Consider the following 20,672-nt stretch of genomic DNA (forward strand, 5'->3'; position numbering starts at 1 on the left):
GTGATTACAAGTGTTACCCATGACTTCCCCCCCAGTTTCTTTTTGAAAAAAAAAAAAATACAATTAATGTGTTTTATAAATGTGTTTTATACAGTGAGCGCATGTTCTATTTTGTTTCATTATTTTTAAAGTGACAATAATAATAATAATAATAATGCTAATGATAACTTATATATAATTTGAATTAAAAAGAACACGTTTCTGGTTTGGTGAAGAAGGGCTGACCAAAGAAATGTGAATACGTAATTTCTCCCACAGTATTTTAGAAAAACTAATGTTTTAGTTACTTACAATAACTGCGCAACTTAACTTTCCAAGATGCACTTTCCAAAATAACATTTGGCAAAAAAAAAGGGTAACATTTATTTTTATACTTATTTTTAGGTTACGTAGTTACACGTTACTACATGTACTTACTATAGTAATAACAGTAAATTATGCATAATTACAAGTAACTAAACCTAAACCAAACCCTAACCATAACTCTATGTAAGTACAGGTAGTTAATTAATGTTACTCAGCACTTATTTGAGTAAGTACATTGTAACTACGTCACCTTAAAATAAAGTGTAACCAACATTTTTTTTAAGGGGGCACATGCGTGACACTTCTGTTGACACATGCCCTCCTCTTGAATTACATTTTTCTGACTCTATCATTATCTAAGACAAAAGGGGTAATACTAATTTTTATAAACAAAATATGTCCCCACGCAATAGGCGTTTATCTGCATTTACCACAACACTGCAGCCTTCAACATGACAGAGGGGGAGCGTGCAGGCCATTAACGCTGCACTAATTGAAATGTACGGCTAATTAAAGGAATGGAGGGAAGTGGTGGTTTACAAAGGCATCAGGTGGTTCTTCCTCGATCGAAATGGGGTGAGAAAGAAAGGGAGTGAGAGAAAAAGTGAGTGAGAGATTGCGGTGTGGGGCTCTAGGGTGAAATAGTATTTTCATTAGACACAGATTGCTGCTGGGAAAATAGCATTGTATAACTAAAAGGCCAACCATGGGTGAGTCCTAAAACAGCAGGAGTCCAATACTGCTCTTATTACAGAGATCAGTATCGTCACTCGCACAAACACAAGACGTGCACACACAAACCACACCAGCTGCGTCTGAGCTTTTGATGGACTGAAAGATATTTCATAATGATAGTGTATTTAAAGTTGACTCAAACGTGCCTTTGAGAAGGTCTGCTGACAGATTAAACAGAGGGGAGGACAGAAAATCTGAAATAACAGCCTGTTAATGCCTTTAACAACAATAAGCAGGCATTCAGTGTATCAAATAAAGCAAGATAAAATAATAAAGTAATAAAGTGGGAAGACCGACATATTGAGGAGGTGGGTGCATGAGTGCATAAAGGGTACCGATGGAGCAGTCGGGTCCAGTCCAGTTGGCGTCACAGGTGCAGGTGCCGCTCTCCGTCTGGTAGGTTCCGTGTCCCGAGCACTGGTCTGGGCACATAGTCTTCAGGATCTCGCAGTTGTTGCCGCCCCAGCCTGGATTGCAGTGGCACTCTCCGTGAATACACACTCCATGAGATGAACAGGAGGGGTCCAGGCAGTCCACTGTGTGTGTGTGTTTGGAAAAGAAAGCGAAACCTGTTAGTTAGCAGGGTAGCAAGACAATGCATGCTGTTTTTGACTCTCCATTGCAAGCATTATGAAACCTTTAAAAAAAAAAATTATTACATTTTCTTGCATAGAGACATTACTAAATTAAAAAAAATAAACATATTCCAAAAAAAAAATTTTTTGGAGGGACCTTTCCAGGTAATTTGCATGGAGGCAACACTGTGATAATGAAAAGTAATTAAAAACTTTGCTGATGTTAAAGTACTACAAGCTGCTACATTAAGTCAAAGAATTCACTAATTTTTAAGTTCAGTTTTACTTAAAATTTTAATACTAATGTTTACACTTTTAACACGTTTATATAAATGTTCGTATTTGTATTTTTACTAAAGAATGAATAGATAGTACTTGTAACTTTGAAGAATTTTGTAAAATGTTAATACATTTTAATACTAAATAGACAGTTACTATAATAATGGATTAGACAAAAACAAAATAAGTAGAACATTAATGCAACCACTCATAAAATAAAAACAATTAAAACCATTCTAAATTATTTATAAAATGGTTAAGCTCTAACAAATGTGAAAAAAAAAATTAAAATGACTGAGAAGATGTACTGTGTTTATTCGACATCTCTGCATTGTGTGCTTGCAAAGTAAATAAAATGGGTTTGTTAACATGAGGGAACATTGTGCAATATAAAGTAAATATGAAAAAATATGTGTTGTTTTTACAGTAATACATTCGTTTTTAAAATTCACTCATCTCAATGGAATCCATCATTTGCTAACTGTCAAGATGTGCATAGCATAAGCTTCACATTATGGCTCTGAAAAATCCCCCTGTTCCAGTGCACACACATTATAAGCAGATTCAGACAGTACATGTAGCGAAGCATGATCTATGTGCCGCTCAATGTGCTCTCAAAGAATGTGCTAGAGATCTCTTCGGGAGAAGTCCACTGCTACAGATGGAAAAGCAATTTTTAAGGGGACTGAGGCACAAGCAGGGCTGAGTGCACAGAGTGTGACAGTGTTATGCACTGCTTTTCAAAAGCCATAAGGGGCTACTGTGCAGGTTGTATGTGTGTGTGTGTGTGTGTGTGTGTGTGTGTGTGTTTATGTTTATGTTTAATAGCCCTTGGGAGAGGGCTGAGGTTCAGTAACCCTTAATTCCTCTGATTGTGTGGTAGTTGATGGGGCTTAATCATGCCATTGATTGACAACAGGCCGATTCATGACCAGAAAATAAAGTTCCCTCCATAAATTGCATTAGTCGGTTTTGTTGTTCGTGCCAAATCATTACAATCGAGCAGCAGGAATAAAATCTTTCTGGCTTATAGGGAAAAAATAAATAAACACTGTCAGTACTCTACATGCTGCGTGCCGAGTCACGGTAACATAAACACTACGCACAAAGCTAATTCTGCTAATTAAGAAAAATCAATTGTAATCTAGCATTTTCCCCACTCACAAGGCTGATGGGTAAGGGACCTGCACATCAGCAGGGACATCAATGTAATTATTTGCTCTGTGAAGTGGAGAATGGCAATTGTTTTTGGAATATTGAACTATTAACACACTGGTAGTGATTATTGCAGGGACAGTAAATTATCAAAGAAGGTCACAGGCAGAAGAGTCCCTTTGATGGCTACAGACAAGGCGTTAGGCTCCTCATTAAACAAAACTGATGCTGAAAGGCGATATGAATTGGACAGATTTTTTCTCTCTCTTAGACACTCAAACAAGCCCTTCTGTCTCCCTCACTCACTCTCTTTTTTATCAGGTCTGGTGAAAAGCCTGTCCGTGTCCACAGAGACAATGCTTTCAAACACTTCTAGAGGAGAAAAAAAAATCAATCCCTGCTCAAACCAATGGGTAATCAGTGATCGCGTTGATAACACATTATCTTGCACATCTTTGATGGTGTAATGCAATGGGGTTTAATGGCAAGAACGCTGAAAATAGCAGTGTTGGATAAATGCTTCCATTAAGACTTATGATGGGTCTCTTATGAACTGAGACTTGAGATGCTGAAGATGTCTGTAAGGAGGGAAACAGATGAAAAACTCTGCAAAACAAATAAACTTTTTTCTAACATCAGACCATTCAATGGAGGATCACTGTTTCTTAAGAGACATAAAATACATTTTTGATGTTAACATATTTCCTTAAAAAACAGAAATGAACAAGCTTGGATAGGACAATTTGCTTTGCAAAACCACAGGTGTTTGATTTGTATCCCTGACCTTCTTCACAGTTGTCTCCTTTATAGCCTGTGTTGCAGGCACAGTTGCCCATGATGCAGATTCCATGTCCGCTGCAGTGAATATCGATGCACTGGTTGCTAGGAACGTCACACTCTGTCCCCTTCCAGCCACTGTAACAAAGACATCGCCCCCTGGAATACTGCCCATTTCCACTGCACAGCACTGGGCAAGCGGCTTTGAATAGAAAAACAAAAAGCAATTGGGCAAAAAAGCTAAAAGACCAAAAACAGAAAAATGTCATAAAAGTAGTTTGACATTCATAACATTCAACAGGTGAAGTTTTCAGTGCAAGTGGTTTCTTTATGGACTAAACCAGACTAATACACAGACAAAGAAAGCCAACAGACGGCTAGGAGAGAAAAACAATAGCACCACAAAATAAACAAAATAATACAATAAAAAGACCATGAAAATAAAACTAATTGATGCTTCCTCCTGGTAATAAGAAGCCATTCAGGCTTGGGAATTGAGTCCCACTATAAGCCTGCTAGCCAGCCGTACTTGCGCAAATGACAATCTGAAACCAATTATGAATAGTGGCATTGGTTGTTTATTTCTCTGGAGAGTCGTGTGTGACTCTGTGTGTGCGCACACGAGTAAGAGAGCATACCTCGTGAGCAATCAGGCCCAAGGAACCCTGGGAAACAATGGCATGTTCCCGAGCGACAGTCTCCGTTACCATGGCAATTGTGTGGACACTCTGTGAGGGTATCTGGGGGGAAGAATGAAAGTGTGTGAGAGGGAGCCACAGAAAGAAAGAGGGCGAGAAAGGAAAGGAGAGTGAGAAAAGCACTAATTGAGGAGACAGTCTGTGGAAATTAGCAGACATTCAGAACCCCCCATCTTTAATTAAAGGAGTGCCAGATGCGTGATTAACAAAAACCTGCATCTAGGCTTACTCCGCCTTAATGAACCAATCAAATCATTATTACCACCAATTAGCAGCCAGACGCTCTGCTCGGAGCTTTCTTTACACTGCTGGATGGCCATTAAAAACACACGTTTGTTTTTCGGTCATAGTGGGGACTTTCCATTGACTTTTGTTTTTATACTGAAATAATGATAATTGTCTATCATTTAACCTAAATCTGAAACTCACAGAAACATTTCTGAAGTTTCCATGTTCATAAAGAAGATATTTAGCATGTTCAATAAGCCATTTTCCTCATGACAACCACAGCTGGTGCCAAACAAAAGGCATAAAGCGCAACACACAAAGTTGTTTACACTCACACCAGCTCCTGCTGAAGTTTACATATCTGCATTCATATACTAAAAACAAGCTTATTTATATGAATACACTTGGACTCATGCGAAAACTTTTTGCAGTGCTAAAATCAGTGCTATTTCTTGCCAAAGCAAATAGCTCCAAACAAAGCTTCCAAGCAACACACACACGTTGTTTCGTTCCTGAGTGTTAAGTGAATGATTCAATGGTTAACTCTTAAAGAGAGTCACTTGTCGTCACCAACTGGCGAAACAATGTAACCTGCAGAAAGAGTGACTGATAAATCCCCACTACTAATACAAGGGTTTTCAAACGTTATATATTTTACATATGAGTAAAATATTATTTGGAAAATATTCCCTTTTCTATTTTTTTTTTCTATTCACCAATACTGCTAGACATAAATCTGAAGGAAAACTATGGCTGTTAATATAATAAAATAATTAATCTCACGATTAATCTTAAAATATTATTATTTTTATCATCCCTTGTAGCCCCACCAGTTCCCGAAACCAAGTTTGTCTGGAACAAACAGACCAGCAGACCAGGATATAAGCAGTGAACATTCTCAGGGCTGTTGGACATTTATAGACCCCTTTTCAGTTGGTAAACATGGTGACGTTTTTTTTGTGGGCGGAGCTTAGGTGGTGGCAGAACGATCCCTCTGGCCGCTTCCCTAACGTTAGTATGCAAGTTTTGTTATCTTGTTTTTTTAACAATGACTGGAGAAAATTCCATTTCATCTTAATGTGCAAGGTAACTCACTGTCCAGGACCGCGATTGTTATTTGCAAAAGTTAATTTTAACGGACGGAACCAGATTGGCTGACCCGTAGCCGTTACACGCTCACTCAATGGACGATCTAATAGGATTAACGTTACCTCGGTTAAGTGGCCTGACTTCTACACCTACCTTATAGAGAAACCGAGTGTAAAGAGAAACTGAGGGAATATACATCTTTAGATGACTATAACTATGTGATGAATGGTCACGTACAATACTTGTGTGGTACGATCCGCAGTTTTGCCTAGCCAGCGCCCATAAGACGACAATGTAAAGAGTGACATTACGGTGCAATTTTATTGATGTGAATATTTTCTAGAAATAAAAATTCCAGATACAGCATATTCATTTTTTATTGATTCTTGCACAACACAACAAGATGACATTTAATAATAATAATAACAATTTAAGCTCCTTATTATGTAGCTGAATCTGTGCTGGTTTGTATTGTCTGCCTGCAGTTTTCCCTTCGTTTTGTCTCCAGCTAGCGCCGTGACGTAACTGTGACGTAGGCTCGAAATTGGTCTATACCAACACTCTAAGAATGCTGCTCAACCAATCAGATTTAAGAACTAGATCTAGCATTCTACTAGATGCACAACTGTTATACAGCCAATCACAGATTTGAGCCACACTTCTACCACACACTTTTTGACTCTCTCACTTTGTGTGTTGCCAAGGTGACGTCAATGATTGTGACATCACCTGTCGATTCTTTCATTAAAAGAAGCAGCTCATTGGTGTCTAAGTCAATTCTGACAGCGTAATGAACTGCACCGGTCTCTTGTCGCCAGCCCTCTGTTATGACACCACTGAAGCGTTTAGCAGAGATCTCAGACAACCCCACTTTAGGACCATATTATCTCGCCACAGAGAAATAATCAATTTTCATTTTCAAAAGGTTAACTTTTTACTCATTGAAGCATAATCAACCCGCTTTTAAAAGAGGACGCTGGCTGTAGTCCCACTGACCATTTTTCATGTTCTAGTCTTTGTGATCAAATTCCAAAGGAAATTACTCTTGCTGAAGCCTATTTTTATGAGTTCATGGTGGAGGTGAGAGAAGTGGGGAAAGGGAAGGAGAAGAGAAGGTGAGAAAGAGAGAGAGAATGAGAGAGGAAAGGTCTTGCAGGTCACCAGGCAACACTTTGAATCAGCTGCCGCCCACTAGCCACTTAAAGCATAGATCGATACTGCTCTGATCGTCATTATACACGCTCACCTGTGAACACCCTTCTCTTTATCTCTCTCTGTTCGAACAAATATCCACACAGAGGCTGAAAAAGTGTAATATAAACTACATGTCAAAAGTGTGGAATAATCAAAGATTTTTTATGTATTTGAAAGAAGTCACTTAGTCTCAACAAGGCTGCATTTATTTGATGAAAAATAGAGTAAATATTAATATTGTGCAACATTATTACAATTTAAAATAACTGATTTTTGTTTTAATATATTTTAAAATATAATTTATTCCTGTGATGGCAAAGCTGAATTTGTCATTACTCCAGTCTTCAGTGTCACATGATCTGTCAAAAATCACTCAAATTTGCTGATTGGCACTCAATTGTTATTTGTTACTGGTGCTACATTATTATTAACTGTTCTTATTATTACCAATACTGAAAGCAGTTTTTGCTGCTGAATATTTATGTGAAAACCATTATATATTTTTCCAGCAGTCAGGATTTCAGGATTTAATTAATAGAGATTTTAAAAGAACAGCATTTATTTGAAATAGAAATCTTATTATAAATCGTATTATTATAAATGTCTTTACTGCAAAAAAAAAAGATTATATATATATATATATATATATATATATATAATAAAAATATATTTTTTATAATCTTTCTCTAAAATTGTATGTGTATATTGTATACTGTGTTTATATACTCTAATATTTTCTCCTAATTTAATAGATTTGTTTTTCATATAAATAAAATTATCAGAACAATAATTTAACTGACATTTTACTTGAATTTCAGAACATCTTTTTTGCATGCCTCACTTTGGCTCTACTGACGACAGCACTCAAAAAGAAAGTTATTTTGAAGTTTGTGTAAAACCTGATGATTATGTGATTTAAAATCATTTGAAATTGTTCCAAGAGCTCAATGTGCTTCAATGGAGGCAGGAAAATCGGACATTTCGTAAGTTAACATTCTTAATAAATAAATTTTTAATTTTGTCATAATATAAAAAAAAAAACATTCATAAAAACAACATAATATGATATATGTATAGTCATGGTTTACCTATGATGATGGTGTTGTAAGAGACCTGTTCAGTGTTCTTGCCATCATTGTAGAAGGCGAGATGCCAGGTGCCTGAGTCCAGGTAGCGGATGAACTCTGCCTCATGAACGTTAACTGAACGAGCCTTCCTGGCTGCTCCTTCCACCTCCACCAGTCCCCGCTTCTCTTTAGCTATCAGACGACTGCCGTCCAGCAGCTCCACGAAGTCATACTGTACACACACACACACACACACACACACACACACACACACACACACACACACAAACACAAACACACACACACACACACACACACACACACACACACACACACACACACACACACACACACACACACTAAATCAAATCCCATTATAATCACAGACATAGTGCAGTAACAGCAAATTTTCACTGCAGCTCCACCTCTTTGATTTGAATATACCAATGCAGCATGTCTGGAGTCTGATGTATTATGTTATGAAACAGAATATCAAAGAATTGGTTTTGATACTTGTAAGAAGAGCATGTGGCTCTAATATTTATAAATTTCAAGAAATTGACGTTTGCAAATATATTGTAAGCGATACAATGAATATGTTCGGAAACAACTCTGGTATCCTCTTTGTGAGTGTTAGGGGAAGATCTTTAAAAATACACTACTTTATGAAATACGTTTTTTTTGGGTCACTTTGACAAGCAGCTCCCAGAGAGAGAGAGAGAGAGAGTCTTAGTAAAGGCCTCTGATGAGTTTAACATTCTTTTCTCAATTTACAGAGCATCAAAAATATATTTCTTTCCTAAGAGACCCGTAGGAGAATGACACGAGAGAAGAAGAATAAGTGAGCAAGAAATTATAAGACAACATCTGTCAAAACGAGAAGACATTTCGATCAGTGGAGGAAAACAGAAGTCTCCACACCTTTGTCTGTCAATAGAACTTCAACCTATCCTTTATTCAACCTTTAAGAAACATATTGATTCATGTGTGGCAATTAAAACACTGGGTCAGTGCTATCAACTCTCATTGTGGAGGCCTCCGCTGCCAATTACCTCTATTAAGCATTTACGGGTATTTTGATATACCCTTGAAGAAGCTCAGGCACTGTTGTTGCTTGGCAAAAAGAAAGAACCGGGACAAGGAAAAATAATTGGTTTGCTTGCGAAGGCCAAGCTCAGTTTCTAATCAAAGCGGGCAAAACATACATAGAAGTATGAATTGCTTGAAGTTTGAATTACAGAGATGAGGCAGATGGAAATTGGATAGGAATTGTCAAGCTTTACTGTGTAGCTTTGAAGGTCAGGTTTGAAAGTTTGACAAAAGTGGCGGTCCTTTTAGTAAAGTTTGCTGTCTGCCAATTGTAACAGATCTGTGAGCCTCATCTAATACGATGACGGTAATTGGAATAGCGGGTGCCGTGGTATTTCTTACCCTGAGAAACATGACAGTAATTATGAAACAGAAATTACAAAATTACCAATGTGAAAAACAGCATCCTACAAAAGATTGCTCAATGTCTCTTGATTCAGAATTAGTGGCATTGAAAAAGATGCAATGGCGCTGTTTTCAAATGTCATTTGGCACCCACAGAGATCATCTAAACTCAGGGTTCAGTGAAAATCCTGCAGGCGGTCAGTGAAGAAGATATATAAGGTAGAAATTTCTTGAAAATGTTGCATGACATCTCTAACTAATGCAATGAATATTAACTATCTGAATGACCTGGTAAGCATTTTGTAAAATGTAAAACGCTATTGTTCTCAATGAACATTATGAATAAAGTGTTATGGAGAAATCCCTCGTTCTATAATGGTTGAATACCCCTCATTTAAACCAATATATACATTTCTCAGCTGAGTAGTGGAACATTCATCTTAAGAACAACAACAACAAAAGTTTGATACCTGAGTGTGTGTGGGAGGCAGGCCTTTCCGTCCATAGACCCCCACCAGGGCCCCTCTCTGAACGGAGATGTTGAACTTCAGGGACTGTGGCTGGTCAATGAAGAGCTGAGAACGCCAAAAAGTTCCTGGAGGGACGTCCTGCATTGCTCTACGGCCCACATCCACCTCGCCTGTGTCTATGGTGTTATTCTCTTGAAAGTAAACTCCTACAGAGAGAAAACAAGATGGAAAACAAGCTGACCGTAACTGTGAGCAATTTCCCTGTTCTATATGATCTGCCTCTGCACATACAAGGATATAATTCGAAAATGACTGTGTGGAAAACCATGTTGAACCATAGAATTTTTGGCATCGCAGGGAAGTTTGATTCATAAATTGATAATACTGTAGTTCATCTTGAATGCATTTGTTTATATTCAATTTATGATCATGTAAGCTCTTTGACTTCTAGGGCAGGAAACAAAGAACATTAGAGCAACCAGCAGTAGGAACTACAACCAACAATACAGGAACTTGTTCACATAACATTCAAGAGAGTGGTCTATAAAAATAATAAGCAACAATCTATGTGTTCTAAAAGCAGGAATAGACTGTGTGAATTTGAGCCGAATTTTGACTCGTGCGACCCTTTTTCGGGTTGGGCCGATTTTCAGCTTTGTAGTGCGTCGTTTGTCGTGCAGTGTTCGTGCAGTATACAGGGGGAAACAGGAGACGATTAACCTCTCCCGACAGGCAATCGAATGGTCCGATGAATTTCTGGCACGTCAGAAATTGTGGTCCCTCCTTGTGACTATATCAAAGTCGAAGCAGAGCTAGGGACTGATTGCCCTAAACTCAGTGTTTTTTCACTCACTGCGCCTGCGCGAAAACAAAAGTTTAACCATTTCATCTGCAGCAATTTCTGTAGCTATCAAACTAGCTACAAATTACTGTTGCTTACCTCCAGTTTGAGTTGCGAAATTGATATGTTAAACAAACTGTTTTTGAAATAAAGCTGTTTTGACTAATTATTGCAGTGTTCGGAAATATTAGCCTATAGACTGTTAATAATTTTAATTATAGGCCTATAATTCATTGTAATCGACCTAAATATTTTTAGACAATTTTCAATGAGGAGGAGTAAGCTTCTATGTAATCTTTTATTATCCTCACTACGCATTGGTTATGCGGTGATTATTTACTGCGGAAAATTATTGCGTGGCAAATTAATTATAATAGCCTATCAATTTAATAATAAAAGTAGGCCTTCCCTAATAATACTAATAATACAATAATATGAATAATAATAATTAATACATACATTGGAAATGCTAAATCATCTTAATATTGATGAGGTATACAAATTAATCTGATATCAGAAATGGTTAAATCACTTCATACAGCAGTTAATTAGCATCTTCAAACCAACCCCTTCTGACCCTCACTCCCAAGATAACCATTGTAGTGAATTATCCAGCCAACAGTAAAGGAAAACACTGTTCTGCACCATTATAATCCTTCAAACTGTTATTTTTCTCTCTCTAGCTCTAGGGTGCATATCCCAAAAGCATTGTTAGACAACTATGGTTGTAAGTTCCGTCGTTAGCAACAATTTTCAACGATTTGATGTTTACAGTACTATGGTTTTAGGAAACACTTGTCACTTGCTAGTTAATATCTCCAATGATGAATCATACTTTGGTAGTTGTAAACAGTGAGTTGTATAAGAAACGCATCTCTGGCCAGCAGGCAAGTTTATTTCCTAATTTTAAAGGGAGATTTCAGAATAAATTTAAAACATCTAATCTAGTTTAGTTCATAAAGCTCAGCCACAATGGTAATTGTCGAGCTGCTGTTTTACAAGAGTAGCTAAACTGCAATAATATTACAGGCAGAGTCTAAGTGAAGCAATTTGACTTTGCAGCGCTTCCTTTAACAAGCGGGAAAGCTAATGTCTAGAATTTACACACACAAGCGCACAACGAACTCAGCAAAACACAAGCTTCGGCATATTCCAACCCCTCACAACATGTTACAAATGCAACAGTGCGGAATGGATCAGTAATGGGAGAAGTAGAATAGGCAATGCTCATATGCTAGCTAATGGAGAGCAGCTGCCATTAATATTGAATTAATTATTATTGCATAATTCCGTAGCACGTGAGCATTAACCGCACACGTGTTGCTAATGCAGTCAGCCGGCTACATAAAGAGCATATTGGAGTGAATGAAAGAGTAATTAGAGAGGACTTGCTGACTGTTAGTTTTAATGTGAGCTCGCCTGTGGCCCTAAATGCTCTACAGAGCAAAGAGAGAGAAGCCATCTGTGAAGCTCTGATCACCAGTATTGTCCACAGGATAAAAAGAAGGGGATGGTGCACTTAAAGAATGCCAGTGGAAAAGGGATTTGCTTTCCGTGTGTGCCAGGGATGCCTGGGGTGTTTTTTGGACATGGATATTGAATTGGCATTTGCCCATGAGAATCACAGAGAAGTAGAAGGTTTGTTTTGGCTTGATGGAAAGACTCCCTAAAGCCTTCTACTTCTTTCTCTGTTTCTCTTTCTTTAGCTTCTCTCCTCATCTTAGCCATGCGATTTGCCAAACTGTCTTGATCTTTACTGTTTAAATCTGTGTGCATGTTTCTGTAAGACACTAAATAACATTCAAAGCTGCTGTAAGCGTATTCTTTTTTGTACACCATGCATAAAATATAATTGCTATCTGACAGATATCACTGAAATGGATGTCCTTAGAAATGACACTTGTCTCTGGCTCTGTAAACAGCAAAAATCTGTTTGTTTAATTTGTTTGCCCTGCACGTATACGGCCCCTAACATTTCAACAACAACAACAACAACAAAGTATTTGTTGTTTCAAAAGTACGTTATTTCATGATCGAATAAAAAAAAAAAGTTTATTACATTTTAGTCTGTTCCTTGTACACAGTTTTTGACTTCAGAATACATCACACTAATCATATGCTATTTTTGGGCCATTTTTAAGGCTGGAGAGCCTCTGGTCATTATGAACTGTAGGAGTATAGAAAATATCTATGTGAAATTATAAAAAGAAAATATTTAGAAATAGTGTTTTTAAAAGAAAGGAGAATTGTGGTTTTCATGCTGCAGTGACAGATGACAAGATGTTTGTGACAGCATTTGAACATTTGCTCAATTACTCAGTCATGGTCATGCAACCATAAAGAAACTTTGTCAATGTCAAAAAAGTGGGCCCCATTTTTTATTTTTTCATTGGGTATTATGTGACTTTCGCCGGTGTCTTACTGTACGATTCATTAGATTGCAATTTGCTCCAACACTGCACACACATGGGGTAAGTTTCAGTCCACAGCAGCAACAGAGTCGAGATTCTGGAGAGGCACACATACAACAGGACGCACCCTTCCTTTCAAATGGACAGACAGAGCGCAGCCGAATGGAACGGATGCAGGTCTTGAGACAGGGTCTTTGAAATAACTATTTTTAACTTGACTTGTCTTATTAAAAATGCAACCAAGTACTCCCAAGTACTTATTTCAAGTGCTGTCAAGTACTCCCTAAGACAAAGTTACTAAAATGCACATCATTTACAGAATTTAACTACACCATTAAGAGGATATATTTGTCCTCTTAAATTGATTTCCAGGGGCATTTTGTACCTTTTTAAGAGCATTTCTTTTCTCAAAACTGAAATGCATGCATAATCTTTTACGTGAAATTTTTACATTTAATTAATACATTCAATTAAAATAGTAGTAAACTACAGGTATGTCACCAATCAAATGTCATAAGTACCAAAAATATCCATCTTTGCAATGCAGAGGTGGCACAGAAGTGAGGAGGACTGCATGCTCGATTTATCTACATACCAGGCCGACCTCCTCAAAGAGGTAAACGACAGCTTGGAGGTCGCCCTCGATGATATTCAGGAACTGTGTCGAGCGGTCGACTTGTCTCTCCGTGCTACCAAAGAGACGGCCCGCGCTAATGGCCGCTCCATGGCAGTTTTGGTAGCTACGGAGAGACACCTGTGGCTGCTCCTGTCAGGCATCGGGGACAAGGACAGTGCCTTCCTCCTTGATGCCCCGATTTCGTCTTCTGGCCTTTTCGGCGACGCAGTCAATACGGTCATCGAGAGGTTTCATGAGGTTCCCCAATGTGTCAATTCTCAACGCAGCGTCTCGTTCCCTTCTCAGGGAACGAGGGTTACAGTCGTAACCCGAGAATCAAATTTCCCGAATTTGGGGACATTTTAAACATATTTTGCCCAAAGTAAGTACATTTCTGACCTTGATCTATATCCTATTGAGAAAGTATCAACAGCAGGAGGCTAAACCCATGAAAATCAAGACACTTTAATGTGACAGATCACTTCTCTCCCTTCTCTCTGCCCTACATCAATTCTTTCATTCATTTGTTTCTGCCTCTGTCACTTTATAGCTAATTAGCTATTATTCACTCCCTTCTCAACACTCCATCCATATGTTTTCATTGTCATCACCCCGGTTTCTCTCACCATTTCTGTTGGGCCCTGAGAGACATTAACATCACCATGTGAGATTTTGCCAAGTGTCTTCCCTCGTACCAAACGCATTCAGTTGCAGATTTAGTGTGTCTTTATGACTTTCAGAAAAGTCACTTGAGCAGTTTTTAATTCACTGAAGCCTTTGTAAGTGTGTCTGGGTGTGCATTAGGCGAAGTGGTGGTATATTCATTATGAGCGTGTCATGCTCGGCTCTCTTAGTTGCTGCAGTGGGACTGAATACAGAGTCGCTCAGATGATTTGTTTCAGAATGGTGCAGCACATAAATAAGGCCCCATGAAACAATGCTAAATGGAACGTTAGGTTCCACTTCTAAGCACGAGAGATAAAAAGTGGGATAAAATTCAGTTCCCTTTCGAGGGAACTCGGACTGCGTCGATTGACACTTTGGGGGAACGCCCCTCAGCGTAGCGCCTCTGAAGTATGAATGAAACTAAGCCAATCTCTGATTGGTGTTGCGTCATGACGTAATGTGTGACGGCATACAAGCGGAAGCTATAAAGGACGCCGGCACACATGAGATGTCAGCTTTTTGTTCTTCAGCAAAGCACTCTCTGTTTGACTTGTCTGTCTTATTTGGTGTTGTCTGTCACAAAGCATTACAACTATATATATATATATAATGGCAAGCCCAAGTTTCACTCGGTGTGTGCCTCCCTGCCCTCGTTATATCACGGGTGGCGACACACATCGTTTGTGTAGGCCTACACATTGTTTGGGAGTGCAGCACGCCCTGGCAGCTCTCGAGGGGGCTGCTTGCGAGGATTGTGAAGAACTTCCAATCCGTGTGCTGCGCTCCTGCCTGGCCATTTAAAAAAAAAGAAAAAAAAAGGAGGAGGACGGTCAGGCTCGCAAGCCCCGTGGTGCGGGACCCGCGTCTGCTGTGGCGGCGCGGCAACGCTCTTCATGGGGCTCGCAAATGGGTCTGTTGCAATATAGAATCTATAGTGGCTTGGATCTCGCGTTTGCCGAGGCAGCGCGTTGATTACAGGTCTACTCTGCAATAAGATTCTGTGACTTGGATCTCGCGTTTGTCGAGGCAGTGCGTAGGTCAAAGGTCTACATTGCAATACAGAATCTAGTTGCTCGGATCTCGCGTTTGCCGAGGCAATGCGTAGATTACGTGTCTACTTTGCAATAAAGACTCTGTGTGTGTGCGAGGCATGAACAGTCGCTCCCGAGGGTGCTGGCTGTGTTCATTGAGAAATATCTCGACGCGTATATCCGTGCGCTGTCGGATGTTTCGGATGCCTCGCACCTGTTGACTTTCTTCTTGGGTTGGAAGCCAAATATATTGTGAACGACTCGAATCTCGCGTTGCCGAGGCAGCGTGTGGATTACGAGACCGTATAGCCTAACACAAAACAGTATTGTCTGGTAATTATGGCTGCATTTAATTTTAAGAAATTAAAATCCTTTTTCGATTCTTCCCTGCCGGTCCTCCACTTCAGGGTATCGAAAACGAGACAAAAATAACAGGGCTATCCCCCCCGTGGAGGGACGAGCGAGTATTGCTCTTCCGCGGAGCCATCAGATAATCGATGTTTGTATCCAGCGTCAAGTGCGCTTCGGGACACAGCGGTTTTCAGCGAATGCGTGCTGCTTTGTCCGCCCCAATGGCTTGCAGCCAGGCAGTGCTCATGTTCGCCCATCGGAAACGGTTTTCGATTATTCCCTGCCAGTCCTCCGGTTCAGGGTGTCGAGAACGAAACCGAAAGAGCCTCCCCTCAGGAAAATGCATCGAAATTTAGGGGGGTGAAAATTAGGGGGGTGGTGATGGCGCAGTGGATAAGACACATGCCTCTGGTGTGAGAGACCCGGGTTCGAATCCACTGTGAGACACCAATGTGTCCCTGAGCAAGACCTGAGCACGCCTCCCTTGCTCCAGAGGCGTGCGACCTCTGAAATATAGCAATTGTAAGTCGCTTTGGATAAAAGCTTCAGCTAAATGAATAAATGTAAATGTAATGTAAATGGAAAAATCTCACGAATATTTCGCCTTGGGCCCTGCGCACCATTCAAAAGGGGTACAGGCTGCAGTTCGGTTTATGCCCACTGAGGTTCAAAGGGGTGGTCTGGACTGCAGTCGACCCAGTGCAGGGTCGGGTATTTGAAACAGGAAGTAAACTCCCTGCTGGTAAAGGAGGCTATAGAACATATTCCTCCACCGGACAGGGAGTCCGGGTTTTACAGCCGCAACTTTATAGTTCCCAAAAAGGATGGGGGGTTGCGTCCAATAATAGATCTCAGACACTTGAATCGTTCTCTGAGGAGATTCAGGTTCAAGATGCTCACTATTCCCATCATCGTGAGTCAAATTCAGTCCGAGGATGGGTTAGTCACGATAGATCTAAAGGACGCATACTTCCACATATCCATCCTTCCATCTCGCAGGAAGTTCCTGAGGTTCGCTTTCGGGGGCGAAGCGTACCAATATCGGTTCTTCCGTTCGGCCTAGCTCTCTCCCCACGCACATTTACCAAATGAATGGATGCAGCTCTAGCACCGCTGAGGCTCCAGGGCATCAGGGTGCTCAATTATATCGACGACAAGAGCTGGCGTTTCTGCATCGAGATGTCGTCCTCGCCCACATTCAAAGCCTGGGGTTGAGACTCAACACGAAAAAAAGCGTGTTGACACCAGCCCAGAGAACCACGTTCCTGGGAGTGGTGTTGTACTCGGTGACGATGCGGGCACGATTGTCTCCTGTACGAATCGAGTCCATTCTGGCCACAGTGTCCAGGATAAAGCTAGGCCAAGCCATTACTGTGAAACATTTTCAAAGAGTGTTGGGGCTCATGGCAGCAGCGTCCAACATTATTCCATTTGGCCTGCTGCACATGAGGGCCCTCCAGTGGTGGTTGAAAACCAAGGGGTTCTCCCCGAGGGGGGACCCGTTCCGCATGATCAGGGTTACGCGCAGATGCCTTCGTTCCCTATCTATGTGGAAGAAAGCTTGGTTTCTTGCCCAAGGTCCAGTGTTGGGAGCGTCATGTCGCCGGAAAACCGTTTCGACAGACGCCTCCCTCACGGGCTGGGGCGCGGTCATGGACGGCCGCTTTACGACAGGCCTATGGCAGGACAATCATTCCTCCTGGCACATAAACAGCCTGGAGTTGTTGGCAGTGCTCCGAGCTCTGAGTAGCTTCCTGCCGGACCTCAAAGGTCATCATGTCCTTGAGGTCAAATAATATGTCGGTTGTGGCCTATATAAACCATCAGGGGGGTCTGAGGTCTCGCCCTCTATGCAGACTGGCGCATCAGATCCTCCTGTGGTCCCAGGGGAAGCTGTTATCTCTAAGAGCAACATACATCCCCGCGAGTCAAAATCAGGGAGCAGACATCTTGTCGAGACAGGGGCTGAGGCCAGGGGAATGGAGACTCCAATATCTCAGAGGTTCGGCCCAGTGGAAGTGGACCTATTCGCGTCTCGAGAGACGACCCACTGTCCACTGTGGTTTTCCCTCACTCATCCAGCCCGCTGGGGTTGGATGCCATGGTGCAGACGTGGCCGAGGCTGCGTCTGTATGCATTTCCCCCGATCGCTCTGCTCCCGGGAGTTCTAGAGAGGGTCCGTCGCAACGGGATCAGTCTACTGCTGGTAGCCCCGTTGAGGCCGGCCCGAGTATGGTTCTCAGACATTGTATCGCTCCTAGACGGCCCTCCGTGGGAGATTCCCCTCAGGAGGGACCTGCTGTCACAGGCAGAGGGCTCAATGTTTCACCCTCGGCCCGAGTTATGGAAACTGTGAGTCTGGCCCCAGAGGGGGCACAGTGTCTAGAGGCCGGCCTATCAGCTGGAGTAGTGGAGACCATACTCAGCTCCAGAGCTCCCTCCACGAGGAAATTATAGCTTAAAGTGGAATGTCTTTACCAACTGGTGTAGAGAGCGTGAGGTGGGTCCAGTTAACTGCCCAGTGGCTTCATTTCTGGAGTTCCTCCAAGATCGTTTTTTAGCTGGTCTTACCCCGTCCACACTCAAGGTGTACGTGGCTGCCATTGCGGCTTTCCACGCTCCACTGGGTGATGCACCTCTTGGGAGACAGCAGTTGGTCGTACGTTTCCTCCGTGGGGCCTGGAGGATGAGACCTGCAGCTCGTTCCAGGGTTCCCACATGGGACCTGGCAGTGGTTCTCGAAGGGCTGGCCGAGGCCCCCTTCGAACCATTGGAGTCGGCTGAGACCAAGAACCTTTCCCTGAAGGTGGTTTTTCTGTTGGCCATTACTTCTCAGAGGAGGGTAGGAGATCTCCAGGCACTCTCTATATCTAACGGGTGCCTGGAGTTTGCTCCAGGCGACATTAAAGCCATCCTACATCCCAGGCCGGGCTATTTGCCTAAGGTGCCATCCAATTCGGCACGGCCTACGGTTCTGCAGGCTTTTCATCCTCCACCTCACGTGACGGCGCATGAGGAGAGACTTCATCTGCTCTGTCCTGTCAGAGCTCTAAAAGTCTATATTCAGAGGTCCTCTTCATGGCGGAAGTCGGACCAGTTGCTGGTGTGTTTCGGGTCGCCCAAGAAGGGTCTTCCCGCCTCCAAACAGACCCTCAGCAACTGGATTGTCCATGCTATTTCTTTGGCCTACCAGGTGCGCAGTTTGCCTTCACCTTTGGCCGTGAGGGCTCATTCAACCAGAGGCATGGCGTCCTCTAGAGCCCTTCTCGCGGGGGCCCCGATCCAGGAAGTCTGCGATGCAGCTGGATGGGCCACCCCTCATACCTTTATTAGGTTCTATAGCCTGGACATTCCGTCAACACCTGGCAGTCTCGTGCTCTCGTCCTATATGTGCCTGTGAGCAGCTTCACACTAGGACAGGCAGGGCGCCTTGTGGCATAGTGGGTACTCGTTCCCCCAAAGTGTCAATCGACGCAGTCCGAGTTCCCTCGAAAGGGAACGTCCTCGGGTTACGACTGTAACCCTTGTTCCCTGAGAAAGGGAACGAGGACTGCGTCCCTTCGCCACGCCTTCCCCTGCCTGGGAGCGCTTGCTTCATCACAGAAGCTGACATCTCATGTGTGCCGGCGTCCTTTATAGCTTCCGCTTGTATGCCGTCACACATTACGTCATGACGCAACACCAATCAGAGATTGGCTTAGTTTCATTCCTACTTCAGAGCCGCTACGCTGAGGGGCGTTCCCCAAAAGTGTCAATCGACGCAGTCCTCGTTCCCTTTCTCAGGGAACAAGGGTTACAGTCGTAACCCGAGGACGTTTTATGAGTAAGACTACAGCTTTCATATATCTGTGTGAGGATAGTGGAAGTCTTAAGGGTGTGTGTTTGAATACAGAGTGAGTGCAAGAAACAGTGAATTATTTTCTGAAAATTAAAACGGCTGGTCTACTTTAATTTCTCACTGTTTATGGAAATCAATCTCTAAAAAAACAGCAAGTGTTCATATGCTAATGTCATTCCCTACAGCCCTAGTTGAATACAAACACACGTACCTCTGAAGTGAGGCAGATAATCTAAAGCACATCCTGTCATTTAGGAGATACTGCACTGAGGCTATTGTCCCTGCTTTGAAACAAACACACACACACACACGCACACACACACACACACACACACACACACACACACACACACACACACACACACACACACACACACACACACACACACACACACACACACACACACACACACACACACAGAGGTACACAGAGCACTTGAAGCTCTTTTATGAAGTGAGTGCTTTTAGGTCAGCTGTCTCTCAAAGAAAGGTGAACTGCAGATGACAACAGCAGTCGGTTATTACTCACTCTTTCTTCACTGAGAAGAGGAGACAGACAAATGAGTGAGTGTGTGTACATATTTCAAAGGGTCTACAGCAGGTATGTAAGTCAAACTTTGCTGTGTGTGATGTATGCTCAGTCTGTCAGTAAGAATATGAATCTGTATGGATTTGCTGGGACTATTCATGTATCTGTGTGTGTGGGCAGGTTTTCAATCCTTGTGGGCATGAAATGTCTGAAAATCTCACTAGAAAAACAGTAAAATTTGACAAAACAAGCTTGCGGGGACATTCTTGTGAGGATAAATGGTTCATTAAAGAACTAAATAATGTCTTAATAAAAGAAAATTCTATAAGGCATTTACAGACAGGCGTCATAATTACTCTGTTTATAATTATACAGCAGTTAG

General features: G+C 41.7%; 1 protein-coding gene across 8 annotated transcripts in view; it reads right to left on the reverse strand.

Annotated features, from left to right (window-relative positions):
* Positions 1-20,672, reverse strand: part of tenm3 (teneurin transmembrane protein 3) — a 321,921-nt gene that overhangs the window by 94,298 nt on the left and 206,951 nt on the right. For all 8 annotated transcript variants that reach the window (XM_077246625.1, XM_077246624.1, XM_077246623.1 and 5 more), the window contains 5 exons: positions 10,008-10,213; positions 8,125-8,335; positions 4,466-4,567; positions 3,835-4,029; positions 1,377-1,577 (listed from right to left, as the gene is read on the reverse strand). In XM_077246625.1, coding sequence (XP_077102740.1) covers positions 1,377-1,577; positions 3,835-4,029; positions 4,466-4,567; positions 8,125-8,335; positions 10,008-10,213 — 915 coding nt within the window. The remainder of the gene's footprint in view (positions 1-1,376; positions 1,578-3,834; positions 4,030-4,465; positions 4,568-8,124; positions 8,336-10,007; positions 10,214-20,672) is intronic.

This window comes from Siphateles boraxobius, unplaced genomic scaffold (assembly GCF_051911475.1).
Source record: "Siphateles boraxobius isolate OS27281-9 unplaced genomic scaffold, OSU_SipBor_1 29, whole genome shotgun sequence".
In the NCBI taxonomy this organism is placed as follows: domain Eukaryota; kingdom Metazoa; phylum Chordata; class Actinopteri; order Cypriniformes; family Leuciscidae; genus Siphateles; species Siphateles boraxobius.